Below are 20,423 nucleotides of genomic sequence, written 5' to 3'. Positions count from 1 at the left end.
CTTGTTAACAGCGTACTGAATTTTAGAAAGTTTTGGGTTTTGAAAAATATAATCTATGTCTAATAACCTAAAGGCTTCATGTATTTTTATTTAAGGCTATGTTTAGTTGTTTTCATTAAATTGATTACATGACCTCTTTTTAATCATACAGATGGCTTTAGAGTACATATAGAATGGGTTTCAAGCTACAGGCAGTAGGGCAAAGCAGATGGGCTTTGCTGTAAACACAGAGAAGTAGATCGTAGATTTCTCTAATTTACATACCCCAAACCTCAGTTCTCTGAGCTGTAAAATGGGGGAAAATAATGCCAATCTATAGGGTGTCTCTGAGGATTTGAAGAAATGTAATGTAAAGTACTTAGCTACTGCCTGCCACATAGCAGTGTATAATACTTGCTAACGAACTCCTTTCCCTTTTAAAGGTAAAGGTTTCAATTTTAATGACTAATACTGGAAAGTACAATTCTGAAATTTGAAAAACACTGTCCCTAAAAATTTCACTATATAGGCACCTTCCTATGTGAGTGTGTGCACATATAAGCTAGATTTGTAGATAATCACTAGCCTATAAGATGAAAAAAATAATAAATTTTTTGGCAATAGTAGAGAACACAACTTTTAAATTACCCTTATGAACATTCTGTTTAATGTAGACCACTGGGGGAAAAATGAGCTGTCACTGGAGGTTAAACTTTATTTTTTTTATGCTGGTATAAGACAGGCATTAGTTTTTCAATGGCAAATGCCACTTGTTTCTAATACCTTCTGGTGCCGGCCCTTCATTCACTTAGATAACTTCTATTAGCTAAAGAAGAAAAAAGTGGAAAAGGACATGGGTGTAACATATTGTCTGCTTTCCATATCAGGTCATATAAGGGTGAAAAGAAATTCTTGAACACTGGTTTCATAATTCTTTGATAAAGATTTAGACTGCAAATATGCAATTAAATCATGAGAAAGAATTAAAACTTTAGTAAAATATACTAGAAACACTTGGCTTTATTCTATAAGTGATATTCTAGATTTCTAGATGTGTCAGCTCAACCCTAGATCCCACTCAAAAATGTTTAGTTACTGAACTAGCAAAATACACTTAATGAAATTTTAAGATAGTGTAGACCTTGAAAGTTACATCGTATCAGTACCTCTAATAAATCAACATGGCATGATCTGGTTATATTTCTTACTCACTGTATCCTCAAATAATATGTTAGAGTTAAGCAGAATCTATATATAAGTTATATTTTAAAGCAAACGTGAAATAAACAGTTAAATGGTTTTCAAAGAGAAACTCTCATCTCTGTTCATACAGGGTCAAGAAATTACAAATCACTAAAACTGTCCATTACATATGCACCCCTATGGGGACATGTGCTGTCTGGCCTGGACCTTGTCTGGCAGGACTGGGTGGCAGGGTTATATTTACAGTAGGTAAATTCCGACATGTAATTAACTGGCTTGATAATAAAGTCCTTTGCGGTTAGAGTTCTATCAATAAATAACATTGGATATAAAATCTAAAATTCTATGTGGATCTGAATTCATATATTGTAGAACAGGGATAACCTGTGCACTACTGTATCTCTAAGACAAACAGTACTCTGGAAATTTATAATTTAAAAAAAGATAATTCATAAATTACAATTGTTTATCAAAAAAGTCATTTAATTCCTTTAAAAGAATTAAAAGGAATGTGTAATTCCTTTTAATTCTTAGGTTTTTCTAAATTATAGTTGAAGCTTTAGGGGGCCAAATGAGCTTCTGGTAATAGGGTAAAAGCCTCTATTTTCCTATATTGTGCTAATATGTAAGTTCCACTATTTTCAATGCTGGCTTCAGAAATGTCAATAAGCTCTGGTAAGACTGAGTGTTAAGAGTCCCCAATGTTTTATGGTCTTTCCTCCCTCCCTACAATTTTCTTTGCACATCAGGAAGATGTCAAGTGCTTTCACTCAGATAAAAATACTGAAAGAGAAAAGCCAAACTCTTTCTCACTCTGAAGCCTTTGAAATCTTCTAGTAGGCTCAGTTTCTCAGGCACAGACTCCAGATGGTCTAAGGCCACTCGGGTACTCTAGAAAACACAAGGCAAGCAAACATGATGAAAAATTGATTAATACTTTCAGAATCCAAGTACTAAAAATCAGTTGTACCACTGGTATAAGCAGTTCAAGCTGTAGATTTAGAGAGTCAAATAACAAATAGTATGTCTAAGATAAATGTATCTACAGGAGAAAAAATTTTTTCAAGAAGAATATGAGATGCATTTGCAAGACTGATTTGAATATAAAGCTCCTCCTAGATAACTGCTTGCAACTGATATACTATCAAACTTTCTATAGAGAATTTCATATTAATTTAAAAACCTGCTTCAGTGAACATCAGAAATAAATCATAAGGTAATACTGAGAAATAGATGAATTTGCAGTTATTTATCTATGGAGCATATTAGAGATCCTCACATGTTGCCATTATAAAGAAGAAAAGAGCTCTCAACAATTATTTTAGTTAAAAAGGAAAAGAGTAGTTCTCAAAAGACTTGGAAGAAATAATCTGAAATTAAATATGTGCGACAGGGACACAAGGTCCTGTTGATTACAAATCAATAACTTCTACAGTCTTTGATTAGCTAGTCACTGATTTACACATACTGATATAACCACTAAGAGGGAATGCTCTGAAAATTATTTCAAAGCAAATGTTGAACTAAGAGGTTAAATGGTAGAATAACCTTGAGACCAGAGACTGTACCATATACACCTCTGTATTCTTAGTCCTGTCACAGGGTAGGCACACAGATAGTAGCTTTTACATTTAAAACGAATTGTAATTATTCAATGAAATAAAAAATAAACCCTAGGGCTGTGCATGGGAAGAAAGTGTCCTGCAGGAACCTGGACATAAGTTTGCACAGAGCTATCAGGAAGTTAGTGACCACCCACTATTCCATGTACTCCCCTACATCTCCCACATGAATGGTTTTGCACAATAGATTATGAATGAAAGTGACATGTGTCACTTCCGGACTGAGACAGTTAAGAGTCTGTGTGTTCCCTTTTCCACCTCACACCCTGCCATAAGGACCCTGGAGGCCACATATTCCAGACGGCAGAGCTACAGGATAGAGGAGAGCCGCCCACCATATTGGACTTAATGTGAGTGAAAAATCAACTTTTATGGTGCTAAGCCATAAGATTACATGGTTTGTTAGCTACCAATGCATAGCATAGAACTTATTGCAAACAATACCTGAGAATTATGTAACTTAATGATAGGCTAATCAGGTGGTCAAATGGCTTTTTTTCTTTTTCTTTCTTTCTTTTCTTTTCTTTTCTTTTTTTTTTTTTTGGTGGGAGGAGGCTCCAAATTATATGTGCACCAGGGTTTTTTTCTCAGGGGAGTTCAATTTTTTTGGAACTAGCCTGGGTTAGGAACTGGTGTTCTTATTGTCTGGTATACTCACTTTCATTTACTCTTCCTATCCCTATCTCACCCTGATGCTCTGTCTTCACCTCCCATCCAGAGCTTCTCCAGAGCATAGCCTTACATCTCCTGCAGGGTTTCTGGAGGAGCAGGGATGGAGACAGACAGTGGAGGGTCTAACTCTTCCCTGAAGACACTTTCAATGTACTCATTTCCACTCTCTCCTTCTGCAATCAAAGGGTACCACTAGCTCAAAAGCCTTTCAGAAATTCTACAGGGTGAATAAAATTTGCTTTCCATAGCTATCCCCTTGACAGGCATTTGGGTTTCACGTCTGTCATGAGGCATTTTACCCTTTTTCTTTCGATGTTCTTTGACTTGGCATTATAGATGTCTTCTAGTTGTCAACATGTAAACCACCGTTTCTATCTCTTCATATTTGTATTCTTCTAATGTGCTTTTTGAGAGAGTAGTAGAAACATCCTTACTTTGGCCATTTTGAAATTGGAAGTTGTACGTGCTGTTTCTTCACATTCATAACTTTTCAAGTTCCACTTAAGCCTCCTTTTCGAGTTCCATTTAAAAGATTTAGTATTTTGTTCCTTCCGATTAACACTTACATTGTTAGTCTTTTTTGTGGCGTGTGCTCAACTCAAACTGCCATGCATTTTAAATAGCATTATTTAATTATTTCATGAATAGGAAAGATTAATCAAAATAACATGTTTCTTAGAGACAGACTCACAGACATAGAGAACAGGCCTGTGGTTGCCGGGGGTTGAAGGGATGGGGTCGGGGGGTGCGGAGGGATGGACTGGGAAGTTGGGGTCAGTGGTTGCAAACTATTTACACACAGAATGGATAAACAACAAGGTCCTACTGTAGAGCCCAGGGAACTATATTCAATATCCTGAGATATACCATAATGGAAAAGAATATAAAAAAAATGTGTATATATATGTATAACTGAGTCACTGCTATACAGCAGAAATTAACACAACATTGTAAATCAACTATACTTCAATTTAAAAAATGACATGTTTCTTAACATAGGCCCTAATGTGTAGATTTAGGAGAACTAGTAGTTTTAGTCACCATATGTGCTATATTCATTTAAATAGTAAAATTATAGCTTTCCTCAAGAATTATATTGGCCCTTGAATAGTAAAATCCAAATCAATGCCATGGTGATTTTAAAGCAAAATTTTATGCATTGGATAAAATCTTCTTCATAAACAATGGTTTCGGTACAACTTGTAGTTTTAAAACTTTATTTCCTTTTTTTCATCCCATAATTTTTTTCATTCAAAAGTGACCCTCTGAACCTGGGTTAAATATGTTATACTTATTTTGATCTTAAAATAAGCAAATGATCTCTTTCCCTACTGTAAAGCTAGCAGGTTATGCAAATATTTTTGCTTAAAATTTTCAATCAATCAGGTGATGCATTAAAAAGGTTTTTTCCCAGCATGTTTACACATACTGGTTTATTCTATTTGATTATGTTTTGGGGGTACATATTCAAACGGCTACTTTTTTTTGAGTAAACCTTCAACCTTAAAAATTTGCTTGGCTTCTTCTTTCTTAACCGGTTATTTTTCTACTTCCCTCCCCTAACCCCCCGCGTCTCCATTAACATCTTTATACTTTCTCTTCATCTATTGTAGATGTGATTATTTTATATTCCATTTATGGATTGTTTCTCAATATCTTGCTCAATATCAGAAATACTTTCTGGTACACATGTCCTTCTCTTCATCCTTATATTCTAGTCAGTTAAGTAACACCAAATGTATATCTAGATACCACAGAAAGATCCATAAGACGTAGGTGGCACACTTTCTCTTCTGCAGGAACTTTAAATTTACTGAGGGAGAATATGCATATGTAAAAGATGTAAGAATTATACAAAGAAAAAAGTTAATTGCATTTATTTTAAGGAAATTACACGTACAGATGCTGAGATTTCTAAGGCATCTGCAACAATAAGACATAAAGTAATGAAGATAATGAGTCCAGGCCTGCAGTCACCTCAGGTCTCATAATTTCATGATTAAGCGGTATTTGGAGAGTACGTTTATTTTCTGGCCTTCTCTCCCTCTATATGCATGTTAGTGTGCTTAAACCTACCACGTTGTCATATAGACTTAAAAAGTATGCATATGCACGTTCAAACTCGTCTTTTTTTTTTTTTTCCGTCTTTTGTTTTTTAATGTGAGATTGGCTGGCATCCTGTGCTTAGAGTCTTGTCACATTACATGGCATTTCAAGTTCACTTTTCCCCAAAAGCTAACTGTGCTAGAGAGACAAGAACTAATAGCAGATGGGAAGTCTAAATAGGGAACTTGCTTGGATTTTAAAGGTGCCAATGAGGACCTACTGCATGCTATTTCCTAGGGCAAAATATCTCATGCAGTCAGGGAACCTTTTTATTTTTTAAGTTGATTAATTACTTCTGCCTTACATGGTCGAATGCATTAAAGGGCACATATAAGTCTCCACTGGTAGAATTAAGGGAACAATTTCTCAAGTTTATGAATAATGGCACCAGGAAATGACAGGTGCTTAACCTGTCTTTAATTTTCTTATATCAATTTTCTAGAAGAACTAAATTGGACATTCACATAGGGGTTTAAAGAGTGTTTCTCTTTTGAAAATGTTACAAGATAATAAATTTCATATCTAATTTGAAAACAGAGAAATTCACAATTAAGACTCCATTTCATAAAAAACTGATACAATACGCTGATTATAGTACTTGCTTTATCTCAGAGGCTTAAGGAGCTGGACTTCCACTGGCCTAGGAAGCAAATGATCAATTACTCCTAATCCTGTTTAGTAGGATAATGAAAGACTAACTATAAAAATGTAATTCAGGGGCTTCCCTGGTGGCGCAGTGGTTGAGAGTCCGCCTGCCGATGCAGGGGACGCGGGTTCGTGCCCCGGTCCAGGAAGATCCCACATGCCGCGGAGCAGCTAGGCCCGTGAGCCATGGCCGCTGAGCCTGCGCGTCTGGAGCCTGTGCTCTGCAACGGGAGAGGCCACAACAGTGAGAGGCCCACGTACCGCAAAAAAAAAAAAAGTAATTCAATTTTGAATACAATTCTTAATCCTCATTCCACTGTATAATGTAGATACTAAGGTTATCCCCATTTTACAGATGAGACAACTGAGGACCAAAGTGTAAATAACTTCCTCACAGTCATGTGGTGGCAAAACTGGTATGCAAATCCAAGCAGTCTGAATGCAGAAATGTCAGTGTTATTATATAAATATTTTCATGGCAAATCACCAATTGAAAAGGACAGCAACCAGTAGCTGGAATAGTGCATGCTTTAGGTAAATTCCTAATCCCTTGTTAGCTATCAACTCTTAGCAGCTAGAATTTTGAAGATATGTCCTTGATGAGCTTGTTTCTGGAAAAAGAAGTCTTAAGATGAACCCAGGAAGAATTTCATCTTGCCAGTGCTGAAGGGTCTGTGCTCAAGACCATGCATCCAATATATATACACACACAAGGGGTCAGGACAGTCTTTCTGTTGATTAGAGGACGTTAGGTATGAGATTGAGTTTTATGATACTAATACCCCCTTTTCTTTTTTTGTAACATTTAGCACTAGGATAGCACACTATCTGTCCACAAGAGGTGCTTCAACAAATGTTGGCCACATAAAGACAAAGGCAGAGTTACCGTGTTCTAATCAACCCGCTGAATCTTGACCTCTGTATTAAAAACCTAGAAGCAAAAGTTTGCTATTTCATTTATTTTCTCTAGACTAAGGGCAAGATCCAGTGGTGGAAACAACAGTGAAATTCAGAAGTCCTGTCTGTTAGGACTTCCGGCTTCTGTGCGTACGGGCGTGTTTAGATACCTGTTGGAAGGGGCAATGAATCAGCTGGCAATTTTACTATTCCAAAATCTTCAACACACACCAAACTGCTGTGGGGTTGAACAGTTTGTACTGGTCCACAGTATATTTTTCTTTAGGTGTTCCTTTGCTTCAGACTTGAGGGAAATTGAATAATATAGTATGACAACATAAGTAGCAGCTATTAGAAATTAGAAGGGGCTTCACTGCAATTCTTAGATTCCTGTCTCCTGTAGAGTAAGCTTACGAAACAGAATATACTTTTCTTTGTAAAAATGTACATGTTATTTTCTTATTAACCTATAACAACCACCATTTTCTTATAGTGCTATTGAAATCATATATTTTGAGGTTCTGGATGATACATAAAGGATATGGTGTCTATATTTTTATTTTAAAAATGTGTGTGCATTTTTGGCACTATATAGATATTAAATACATGAGGTTATGAAGCAGTTTATTTGGGTTCAAAAATGCAATTCCATTTCATTTGGAAAGAGATTCACTTAAAAACTTTTTTGACAAATGGCTGAAAGATGGTAAAAGGACCTGAGTAAACAAGTTTGAAGGAGAGGAAGAGTGAGATCATGAAAAAGAGAGACTGTCTGCCTTTTCACTTGAGGTGACTAGATCCAGCACAGCTATATTGGCTTCACAGGGTCCTCTTTTCATCCAAACTGTATGACAGCTGGAACCAAGTGAAAAAGTAGCAGAGGCTGGGCTGGCAAAGTCATTTCATAGACACACATCCTTCAAAGAGCCTCAGAGCTCAAAGTCATGTGGATTTCTTGGAATATCAGAGGAGTCCTCTATTTCTAGATTGTGTACTTTTGATACCAAGCAGGACCCTGTGGGGCTCCTGGGCACAAAAGCTTTTCTGTGTCCTCCATGTCTCGATAACAGGAAATAGGCTTCATTCAGCCTCCATGACCTTCCCTGAGTTCCAGTGAGAAGGTTCAAACAGTTGCTAATTAGGGAAGGGAGGGGATGTGGAGACAAGGAACAGTCAAGAGAAACAAAAATGCAGCCTCGGGGCAGGGTTCTTGTTCCCCATTAAGGGATATATATATATAACAATATCTGAGCTGTTCTGCAGATACTGAAAGCCCCACAAGGTGGGAGAAATTAATGGTATGCTGGTCTCAAGCAGGCAGACCCCAGACGGGTTGGAACCAGAAGGTTGATGATGCTAACTCCCACTTACCTCACCACCAACCAATCAGAAGAGTGTCTGCGAGCTGATCACACCCTCTCTGAACCATTACCGTGAAACTTCTCACTATCGCCTCCATGTTGAGACACACAGTTTTTGAGGCACAAGCCCGCTGTGGCCCCTTTGCCTGGCAAAGCAGTAAAGCTGTTCTTTTCTACTTCACCCAAAACTCTTGTCTCCAAGATTTAATTTGGTGTCAGGGTACAGAGGCCGGGTATGGCTTCACTTTAAGAGAGTTTTAAAAATCAGACACCCACTTAGAAGTGTTTACATGTGTCTCAGGGTAAGAGGGTACATAAGGCTTGTTAAAAAGACAAACAAAAAAAACCACCGGTTAATGTGGCAATATGGCATCAGTGACTTTTGTCAACAACAAATTCTATTTGTCTTCATATAATACCATTCTAATCAAACATGGTAGAAGATCTCCTTTAAAAAGCACAAATTTATGAAATTTGAGAATAGGTAGAATATCTTCACTAGAAAATTTGAATAAAGAAGACTTTCTAGGTATTTTCCAACTCTCGTTCACAGTAATTTTTTTCAGTGAAGAACTATAAAAAACGTACAGAATCTGTCATTCCAGGTTATTGCTTTCTTGTTTCTAGACATAACCAAATGATGAGTTATCTTATTATTAGCTTAATTTGGGGATTTTTTTTCAATAAGAGAACACCAAGAATGAGCTGAAGGAGAAAGGAATACAGAAGGAATAAAGAAACATATCTCTTCCCCTTGAGATCCCCTCTTTAAATATTTTTCCTGATATAAAGGAAAAATAACACACAAAGAATAGTGAGGACTAGTTTAGTGTTCTCTGTATGCTAGATAACGAACTGGGCCCTTACAACCAGTCTATAAGGAGGAGTGTCTTGAGATCCACACTTTAATTTCTGTGAAATCACTTCATTTCTTAAAATTGAAAACTAAATGCCCTCAACAAAGGGAAGAAATTTAAGAACTTTTGCCCCCAAAATGTGATTGCATGTTAATAATGGGCAAACAGTATAAGCAAGTGTTTGCTGAAAGAGACAGAGTTTAGCAATTTCTGCTTAAGGTGGCAGATAAAGAAACTATGTTTGTGGGATTTACTGGTCCCAGTCACGTGTTTCAAGCTGGCTGATGGAGGACAGTGGTGAGGTGGAAGGGATGCTGAACCAGAAGTCAGCCTATCTCATTTGTGGAGATGCACAGTTCCAGCAACATTAATTGTATTTTGTGGTTTCCCCTGCCCTTCTAAGCTTCAGTCTTTTATTTGCAAAATGGGGATAAATAATGATGGTCTTCATTATCCCATACTCATAGAGTAACTGTGATAATCAAGTAAGAGTGAATGTGAAAGTACATTGAAAACTGTCAAGTACTTTCTAAATAGTATTAAAAAAACCCTGATTCTGTGAAATACTGTCAGCTCAAGGATTCTCAAATGGAGAAAAGGAGGTCAGTGACAATCTAAATTTGACAATCTAAAATTACTAATAAAAATTAGTCAACAGAGTACAAAGCAGAAACAAGGCAAACTTAATTAAAACTATATCCAATATTTAGAAATACATTACTGTTCTAAAGACATCATCCAAAACATAAAAATAATAGAATTGTAATGGCACGCAAATTGCTTTTGTACATACTGTGCCCTCGGTGGAGAATGTTCCCTGCAGTCTCCTTATCTGGTTAAAACTTTTCCCCCCAACATTATGAGCATTTTCAAGCATACAGGAAATCTGAAAGAAATTTACGGAGATCACACAAATACCCACCACCTAAGTTCTACTATTAACATTTTGTTATATTTGCTTTATCACATATTCATCTATCCATCCCCACGTCTATCCATTAACCCAACTTATTTTTTGGATGCATTACAAAGTAAACCGTGTACATTAGTACACTTTACCCTAAAGACTTCAGCATGCATACCATTAATTCCACTTGAATATGTTTAATGTAAAATTTACATTAATTTGTAATGAAATGTATAAATCTTAAGTGAACTGGTTAATTTTTATTATCTTTCATCACTTCCTCAGGGAAGGCACCCATGCCTTCACTGATTTCTGTCAAATAAGTTCTCAGTTAAATCATGAGCCTTTCCTTTGCAACAAGTATTAGAGTACTAGTGTTCCATTTATTTGTGCGGTTATTTAATTAATGCTTGTGTTGACACTGGGCAGTAAGCATCCTCCGGGTGGGGAATGTCTGTCTTTGTTCCCCACTGTACCCACAGTCCACCCAGTGCTTCCACAGAAAAGGTATTCAATAACTGCTTCTTGAGTGAACGAATGCAATTTACTCAACGAAGGGGAGGGATTTATCCATTTATTCAATCTGCAAGCATTTACTAAACACTGACTCTATAGCAGACACTGTTCTACAGGTGAGCTGAGGGAGGGCCCAAGATGAGGCTGAAGATGCCTATGGTAAGATCTTACAGAGCCTTTAGGCCACAGTGAAGTAAGTGTATTTAATTCTGAATGAGACAGAAGGTCTTCTGAGGGTTTTCAGCAGAGGAGTGACATGCTCTAAAAGGAACTTCTGATGCTGTTTGCAGACTGCTGGCCCCTGAGCCCCAAGCAAGGGAAGAATTGGTGGAGTTTGGGAGTATTGTGAGAAGGGGTCAAGGCGTCTCACTCCCAGGTTGGGGACCTGCTGAGCAGTGGAAACTCTGAGACCCACATCAGGGGTACCATCTGGGTGGAGTTCCCTGAGAAATTTATTGGGAGAATGTACTGAAACCCCAGAAGGGCAATGGTGCCACATCTAAAGCTCTTGATTTACCCCAAATACTCTTACATCTCAAGAATAGTCATTCTGACCATAAACTTCTGAAAATGTCTTAAATGTCCACAAAATAGTTTCTCTAATAATGATAGATTATTTAGATTACTCAGATAATATTTTTATTTGTGGTAGCCTTCTGTTTAAGGACATCAAGATATATTCGAGGCAGCAAGGTACAGTGGAAAAGATCACTGAGTAGCAATCAGGAGATAAAAAGTTATATCTCAGGTTTGCCATTACCAGTTATATGAACTTGGGAAAATCATTTAACCCATGGATCTCAGTTTCCAAATCAGGAAAATGGGAAAGAAGGATCTAAAAATCTCTAAGAGCCCTTCTGGCTCTAGATTTAGTCTGCTGTAGCTTTAACTTCTTCCCATAGTAGGTTGGGAGCTTGAAAGGTTGGAAAGAGTAAGAAAAATGGCTTTCTATAAAGAGAAAGTAAAATAAGGAGAAAACCATTTAGGGATTACTATTTACCCAAGAACACCTGAGGGGTGGAAAAACCTTCATTCTTCTGTGGCAGAAAGCAAAGTCAATGACTGCATAAGGAAACCAGGAAGAAAGATATTTCTGTCATCTTGGGTATTTGCCCTATCAAATTACTAACTCCAAATATTTGTCATTTTGTATTTTTAGAACAGATACTTCCAAAAGCAGGCAAAGAACTTGCTTTTCTTTTTTCTTTTTCCATTTTATAACTGTCCTAATTAAAAAAAAATTAAAACAAAAAAGATTTTACAGTTTTGCCCTCATCTAGAGGCTGCTAATTAGCTTCTGGTTCTATTACCATAAATGCTATTCTATATTTTTGCTTCTGTCAAAGTTTCTGTGCCATCATGACTTTGCACACTGTGGACCAAACAAATGTTGCTGCCATTCTGGTAAACAACAAATGTAGCCTTGCCAGCAATCCATCAGCCAATGCAGCCACCTCCAATGATGTGCCCTGAGGGGAATTCAGGATGGAGATAAACAGGATACTGGCCCTAGATAGTTAAGATGCATATCTAAGCAATAATTTCAATGAACCTGGACTCATTCATCTTCCCATACATAGAAAAAACACTAAAATCATTAACTTGAGATGGCTGTTTTTTGTGATTAGCAGCAATCTTTCGATGTTTGACTTTTTCTTTTTTTTTTCCCAGCAAAAACTCCTATATATCTTGGCTCCTTCCTTACCTCTTTGAAACAGTTCCTCAGAGCTATCTGAGAGCCTATATCCCAATTATATAGTCCTCAGTAAGATTACCAAAGAAAACATAATTCTCGACTTTTAGGTTGTGCTTTTTTGTTTGTTTGTTTTGTTTTGTTTTTTCAGTCGACAACATAAAGGCCCATCTGTCTGGAATATCCTCTACACGCTGCTTAAATTAGCCCACTGATTGTCCTTCTGCAAGACTTGGCTTGGTTATACCTCCTCTAACATGGCAGTTAAAAGCATGGCCTCTTGAGTGGTCCGAGTTGAAACCCTGATTTAGTCTCCTACTGGCCACGTGTGCCTACGGAAGTTCCTGATCCTTCTGCACTGGGACTCAGTTTCTTCACCTATAAACAGGAATGATAATAACACCCATAGCGTAGAACTATTTTAAGGATCAAATATATTAACATATGTAAAGCACTCAGAATGGGGAAGGGCACTAGTAAGCACTCAATAAACACTAGCTATTGTTACAACGATAATACTAGTGATTATTCCGTGAACATCTCTCCTAAAGTGTGTGTTGGGTACCCATCCTCAGAGCTTCCCATGCACACACATGCCTCCTATCACCTGCCTAATCGCTTCCTGTCTATTTGTCCCTTTCAGTAGACAGCAAATTTCTTAAAGGCAGGACTATATTCTTCCTTAATTTCCAGGGCTGAGTACTTGCTATTATACACAATAGATTTTAGTTTTATGGGGGAAAAGAAAACAACAAAAAACCTTCTCAACGCAAAGATCAATAAATACTCATTTAGAACTTATAAATGTTGTAGAAACATATATGTAGCACAAATTATTTTCTAAAAGTACAATTTAAAACCTGACTTGAGGGACAGTGAATGTTTTTAAACACTCAAAATTAAATAAACAAATGGAAGAAAACGAGGGACAGTAAAGTTGAGTTGAATGGTCCAGACAGAGTAAAAGAGAGGAAGATGAGAATAAAATCTTTTGTGGGCCTAATAATGTCCTAATAAGGAAATGTGGGATGTGAACAGCAAACTGTCTCCTGTGGATGAGCTGACAGGGGCTTAGCCACTTGAGGCCACGAAGACACTGGTCACAGGGCAGATACTGAGAAACGCTAATCATTTCCCTGAATACTGCAAGGCCCTTGCCCCAAGCCCTCAAGATATGCCAAAGCAGGCAATCACATTTGCCTCTTCCATATTTAACATGGAACAGAGGGTCCTGATATGGAACACTGATAAGGAATGATAATTGTTCTGGCTGAGGTAGGGTCCAGGCTAATTTACTTAAAAGCTCCTTGGTGAGGTGAACATAATTAACCTTCTCTGTTCTCAAAGTAAAGGGTTATTTTCTTTTAAAGAGTTGTCCTGTGTTCTAAAAAGGAACGACAAAACAAATTAATCATTTTCCATTACTCCGCACACAGCACTTGGATGCTGAGAGAGCATGTGAACAGTTAATCTGCCTATATGGATGAGTTTCTGGTGACAGGCAGATCAGATCTAAATAGAAATCAGGCAAGGTATTTTATTTTTATCATTGTGGCTTTGAGACTTAATTCAAAAATAACTGAGACCAACTCTGACTATACTTTTAAAGTTTGCTTTCATAATTAATCCTTTTTTGAACACTTAGAAACACTCTTTTGGATCCTGTACAAAGCATCTCCCTGGCCGACTGCTGCCAAAGCAGACAGAAGCAGAGACTATCTAGAATCCTTCAAAACTATTGAAAATTCAACTGAACTATCTCTTAAGGCCATACTTAGTTCAAAGTACCAGTAATTTGAAGTTATAGCAATACATTTTGGAAGACAGCCCACCTAAACAAGTAATGTTAAAGGTGAATTCTAAGTATGTTTGAGAGGCTCTGTTAAGGTATGTCCTGAATGGCTGAACAGAAGGGCAAGAGAGGATAGATGAAGTGTATGTAAGCAAAAGTATATATTTTTAAATAAATTCATCTAGTTTCTGAATTTGCAAGCCCTGGCTGAGAAAGATGGACCATGAAAGCCACTGGGCGTTACACAACTGACAATATTATTTGATGAGCAAATTCATCTGACATTTGCCACAAACAATCGTCTTCCTGAAACTTCAATTGCTAGAAAGGTTTTTTTCTTTTTTCCAAATGAAAGCCATGTATTCATTCAACTGGACAACAATGAAGCTTTGTGGCCTGGTGGTTAGTATGAAAAGGAGTTGGTTTTGCCAAAACAATTTGAAATTTTGAACTTAGTCTCCCTTCCCCCACTTCTTTTTTAACATACTCAACTAAAATGAACGAGTTCTGTAGCCCTTACTAGACACATTAAAAAAAAAAAAAGAAACTAAACAAAAAAACAACCAACAAACCCCCTGAAGTAGCCAAAACCACATGACTTTGGACATTTAAAGTATGTTGTAAAAACTTAGAAAACATGCAATACTCTGGAAATTAGTCAGGATTTCACAGCATTTATTATACAGAAACTGGATAGGACATCTGGCCTTCCCTTTATCCAACAGCATTTACTAAGTACCTACTATGTACAAATCAAACTATAACATCACTACATCAGACTTCATTTTGCTAAAGCTGATTAGATTTAGTTCAAGCATATTCTTTTGGTTCCTGAATGAAAATAAGTTATTAGGGCAATAGAAATATTTATAATTTTTTGTTAACTGCCTTTTCCCATTAAATTGGAAAATTTTAAGTATAGGGATTAAGCCTTACTTACTATTCTTTAAATCTATGGTGTTAATACATAAAAGCTACTCAATAAATATTTATTGAATTTGGTGCTATAATTGCTTCTCAGTCATCCAGTAACTACATATATGCAACAATATTTTTAAAATTTGCTAATGTGAAAGATTAGATAATTTATATTTGATTTGGGGATAATTCCATATCCTGTCAAGTGAATGTGGGTGTGTCAGGAGTTCTGGGATATACTCTATATAATGAAGTTGCAACAGTAACATCAATTACATGAGACAGGTACTCCACTTTTTCTCTGAGGACGCCTGCTCCCTAAATTTTCTTGAGATATTCTAGGACATGACACCCACGAGGAATACCAGTTAGGAAGAGCAAATATGAAGTATTACATAATATTGCTTTCCCTGTCCTTCCTGCCCTCCCACCCAACTTTAGTTGGAGGCCAAAGGTAAGAGCTTTGCTCTATATTATTTCTAAGAAGGTACAGACATAGGTACATATCACAGCCATGCAGAGCTCAAACTTTAAATATATATATGGTCTCTTCCTCTTAAACTTAGAGGGAATCCAGTGCTTTAAAGGAACTTTCTGGAGATGCAAACAAGATGCCTATTGATAGTGAAAACTGGGTCTATCAAATTTATGGTAATAGGTAATATCGCTTGAAGTCAGTTGCAATTTGAACACTGTGGGAACTACAGGAGATTCATTCATAACAAAAACAAACAAGCAAACAGAAAACAAAGAAACAAGGAGATGGGAATACAGAATGGCAGTTTGTTCCTAGATCTCGGAACGCAACAACATACTTTTGCTTAATCTTTGGTGTATCGGTAATAATTAGTCATCACCATTTACTATTCTGGTCCAACGGGTGAAGTTTCTTTCTTTTTTTTTAAGATTTTTTTTGAAATTTAATTTAATTTATTTTTTGGCTGTGTTGGGTCTTCATTGCTGTGCACGGGCTTTCTCTAGTTGCGGCGAGTGGGGCTCTTCACTGCGGTGCACGGGCCTCTCATAGCGGTGGCTTCTCTTGTTGTGGAGCCTTCTCTTGTTGCGGAGCACACGTTCTAGGCACAGTACTTGCAGCACGCGGGCTCAGTAATTGCGGCACGTGGGCCCTAGAGCACACGGGCTTCAGTAGTTGTGGTGCACAGGCTTAGCTGCTCTGTAGCATGTGGGATCTTCCTGAACCAGGGGTCGAACCCGTGCCCCCGGAATTGGCAGGCCAATTCTTAACCACTGTGCCACCAGGGAAGTCCCCAACGGGTGAAGTTTTAAAAAAATATTTTAGCTACTTGATAAATAACTTAAAGAATATAAAGAGATAGTAAAAAAAAATAATGTCATTAGAAATTTTAGTAAGAAGTTAAGCACGTTATATATTCTCTTGATTTAGAAGGTATGAACGCAATGGACTACTGAATAACTGTCATCCATGATTCTGGAAAACACCCATCTTGTAAATACTGATTAGAAATTTCAAATATATTTCTAATGAGTTCTATTTTATCATTACTTCTGGCTTGTTCTCTTGCACTTGCTTCTTCAAAACACAATACCTCTAAAAATGTGACAGCTTCTAATTTTTTTAAATATAAATTTATTTATTTATTTGTGGCTGCGTTGGGTCTTCATTGTTGCGCGCAGGCTTTCTCTAGCTGTGGTGAGCGGGGGCTACTCTTCTTTGCGGTGCACAGGCTTCTCGTTGTGGTGGCTTCTCTTGCTGTGGAGCACGGGCTCTAGGCGCACATATGGGCTCAGCAGTTGTGGCTGACGGGCTCTAGAGTGCAGGCTCAGTAGTTGTGGCGCATGGGCTTAGTTGCTCCGCCACATGTGGGATCTTCCCGGACCAGGGCCTGAACCTATGTCCCCTGCATTGGCAGGCAGATTCTTAACCACTGTGCCACCAGGAAAGCCCTGCTTCTAATTTTTAAAAAATTGATAATGCAGTCTTCTTTACTACATAATTGCAGATTTTTTTTCATTTTTTAGATTTATAAGTATAAATTAGAATGGTTAATCCAACAAAAATTTTCATTTCTATATTATCTTTTCCTTTCAATCACATTTTTATACAACCTGCTTTCAGCGTTTGCCCATTTACGAACCATATGAAGTAAATTATGGTGCACAAACATAACTAAAGATGAAAGAGTACTGTCACACATTCTTTCAGCAAATGCACTGCTCCAGGTTCTTGTTGCCAAATGTTGCATAATGAAGTCCTTCTTGTTGATTAAGTAACTGGAAGAGAGCACCCTATTTCCTCTTTGTCCTCAGAAATAGATTGTTCATTCACTGATTTGCAAAAAATTCATCTATGATATTATCATTTGAAGACTCATAATCTGACTTTTGCTTATACAATCAATTTCACCATCATCATTAGTATCTGGAATGCCACTGTCTGTCTCTTTATATTCATCTTCTGATTCATCTAATAAGTATGAAATGTCTTCCTCTGTCAGTTTCCTTCTCTTTGTCATTATGGGAGAAAATGAGAAATTCTGAACTATCAACCTGCATCCAATAAAAGTAATAATAATAAAGAAAAAGACTGTAAAACTTCTTCTTGAAAGATAATACAATATTTTGATGCAAGGTACTTCTCCGTGGCATTGCTACATGTCTTATGATGGCTTTTATCCCAGAATAGCTTTCCAAGAATGTTTCTATAGCAAACAGACTTGGAAATACACTGTCTTCCTCTTAGGCAAAGGTTCGGTAGAATTTCTTGTAGCTCCCTTTATAAGACTGGGGTTACATAAGCTCAGGGTTCCTCAGCTATAACACAAATTCACTGCATGTGCAACGCCCACCTGGACCCATCTCCGTATTGCCCCTGAGGGACTTGGGAGGCAAAGGGAAGTGATACAAACATGCAGCTCATGGGACCAGCTGTGCTGTGACTAATAAAGTCCTTTGTCTCATGTCTTCTTCCAGCATCCGTAAAAGTACGGCAGGCTAACTTGGTAACTGGTGAGAAGGATAAAATTCTCAGACTCTTCAGTTCTTGATATACTTTGGACAACACAATAAGAAAATTGAAATGTTATGTAACAGTGATGATTTAGGTCACTTATTGCAACATCCTTCTGTGTGATCCCCTTATCCCTCCATCTTCATATGATTTTGGTCTCTTCTAGCATATTTGGGAACAACTGACAAGTACCAATAAAATAATTTCTAGGATGATGAAATAGGAAAATGTTTCAAGAAAATAAGATCACCAAGATTCATTATACATCTTGGATTTATAATAGGCTTCAATAGACTCATGGTGTTTGCAAGACAGAATGAATTTTTTCTATCTTAAAAGTGAGGAAAATTTCTCTTTGCTCTTTGTAAGAACTAAAAAAAAAAAAAAAAAAGAAAAAATAATTTAAAAAAATCAATCCTTACCAAAAGAAATTAATAGACTAAGATTGGGTCCAAATGACCCTGATGGTATAATAAAGATTAAATCACCCTTGAAAAACTCTTTGCCTTTTATCATCACCTCTCAGACCCTGTTCATCCTTTAGTACCTAATTTCTCCTTCCTAGGAGCCTTTGTAAACTACTTCTGTGGAGTCTGATACGAAGTCTGGTAGTTCATGAAGTACTTGTCCTATGCTGCTTTGCAAGATAAACCATGCTTTATACTCAGTCCTTTACATGGGTTAGTTGGTGGTCATTTGTTGAATAGAGAAATGAATGAAAGAAATGAGTGGAGAAATGAGAGTGATGTCACAGAGGGGGGAACTAACACAAAAGTAGAAAAGAGGAGTAACAAGAAGAGAGATGAGAGAGGCAGGTAGTCAAAAGAAAACTGAATAGCCAATTTGCTCAATATACTGATTTACAAAACAACGTATTTGTTTTTTAAACTCTTTATATGGTTTCCAAAAATACTAGTTTGTAAACTGGACAATTCATTAAGGTTTATTAAAATCAGAGAATTAATCATTTGGTGAGCTCATGACTGGGTAAATTTGCCCTTGAAGTTAGGCCCAACAAGGTTAAATTTTAGTAAGAAGCTACAAGTAAGCACACGAGATTCCTGGAATTTTTTAAAAAAATAATGTTTGAGAAAGAATCTTATGAATGTTGTTTTGGTAGATTGGAAATTATATGTTGTAGGCACAGAATACATGATGGTATCAGTAGAAAAGGCATGAAATTAACTCAGTGGAAATTAACATCCAACAGACATGAAGGCAGAGTAACACCAGGCTCTAGGGGATGGACTGTAAAGGCACATTCTTAAAGGGCACAAAGAAGATGGCTTAAATCAGTGATTCCCACACATGACTGCAAGTTAGAATCATCTGAGGAACTTTAGAAACTACTGGGTCCTATCCCAGGTCAACTGAATCTGGAGGCAGGAATGTGTTGAACTAAAATTATTAGGATTATTAAATAAGAACTATAAATCTAAATTTCTCAGACCCTAAATTTGAAAAAATTAAATTGAATTTTGGAGGTAAAATGTATATAACATAGAGTGCCAAGACACATAACCAGTGTGACAAAACTAGGACCAGAATGCAAATGTCCCGATTAGTCAGCCAAATCTTTCTAGTCCATGTACTGCTCCTGTGACTGGGAAAGGTAGTGCACACATAAGGGAGGAATATTTGTTTTAAATTAGAAACGGACTTTCCATCCATTACCTCATTTGATCTTCTCAGCACATCTGTGACACAAATAGGATAAGTAATAGGCCCATTTCATAGATAATAGAAATTAGGATCAGAGGGGTTAAGTGAGTTGTCCATGTGAAAGAGCCAGGATTCACAACCAGGTCTTCGAACTCTCAGGGCACCAAATTCTAATCGTTCTCTAAGAAATGTGGAGATCACCTGGCTTTTGCCTTACCCTCTCAGTCAACTCCTTCATGTCTGGGAACAAATACACTCTTCTTCAAGGAAAAACTAATGTCTAATGTGGAGTTCTGGGGTATTACAAAGCAAAACAAGTTCTGAGTTAGAAATGATAGGGATAAAAGCTGAAAACAGTAAGTTCTCTGACAAGATATAAAGGGAGTACTTCACAGAATCTAGGTGTTTTAAGTCAGTGAGTCTATATTTAATATGCTTTAGACTATCTGGTTAATGTCTGATGACAATGAAACAAACAAGTCAGGATGTGTTCTATTGGCCTTTGCCATGGATATAGGTAGAGTGAGATCCTAGTAGAGAAAAACATTGAAGAAGCTCCAGAAAATCATTTACAGAGCACGAACTATGCGAAATAAGAACAGAG

The 20,423-nt window shown here is 37.1% G+C and overlaps 1 protein-coding gene across 3 annotated transcripts in view; it reads right to left on the bottom strand.

Annotated features, from left to right (window-relative positions):
- CEP128 (centrosomal protein 128) overlaps nucleotides 1-20,423 on the bottom strand; it is a 437,869-nt gene that overhangs the window by 23,316 nt on the left and 394,130 nt on the right. For 2 of the 3 annotated variants that reach the window (XM_067728864.1, XM_067728871.1), the window contains one exon: nucleotides 1,996-2,073. In XM_067728864.1, the coding sequence (XP_067584965.1) occupies nucleotides 1,996-2,073 (78 nt within the window). Of the gene's footprint in view, nucleotides 1-1,995; nucleotides 2,074-10,135; nucleotides 10,229-20,423 lie in introns of all 3 variants that reach the window. The other variant, XM_067728857.1, reaches the window with a different exon arrangement.

The sequence above is a fragment of the Pseudorca crassidens genome, chromosome 1 (assembly GCF_039906515.1).
Source record: "Pseudorca crassidens isolate mPseCra1 chromosome 1, mPseCra1.hap1, whole genome shotgun sequence".
In the NCBI taxonomy this organism is placed as follows: domain Eukaryota; kingdom Metazoa; phylum Chordata; class Mammalia; order Artiodactyla; family Delphinidae; genus Pseudorca; species Pseudorca crassidens.
The sequence above is the reverse complement of the archived record's forward strand: the minus strand, read 5'-3'. Positions and strand labels throughout refer to the sequence as shown.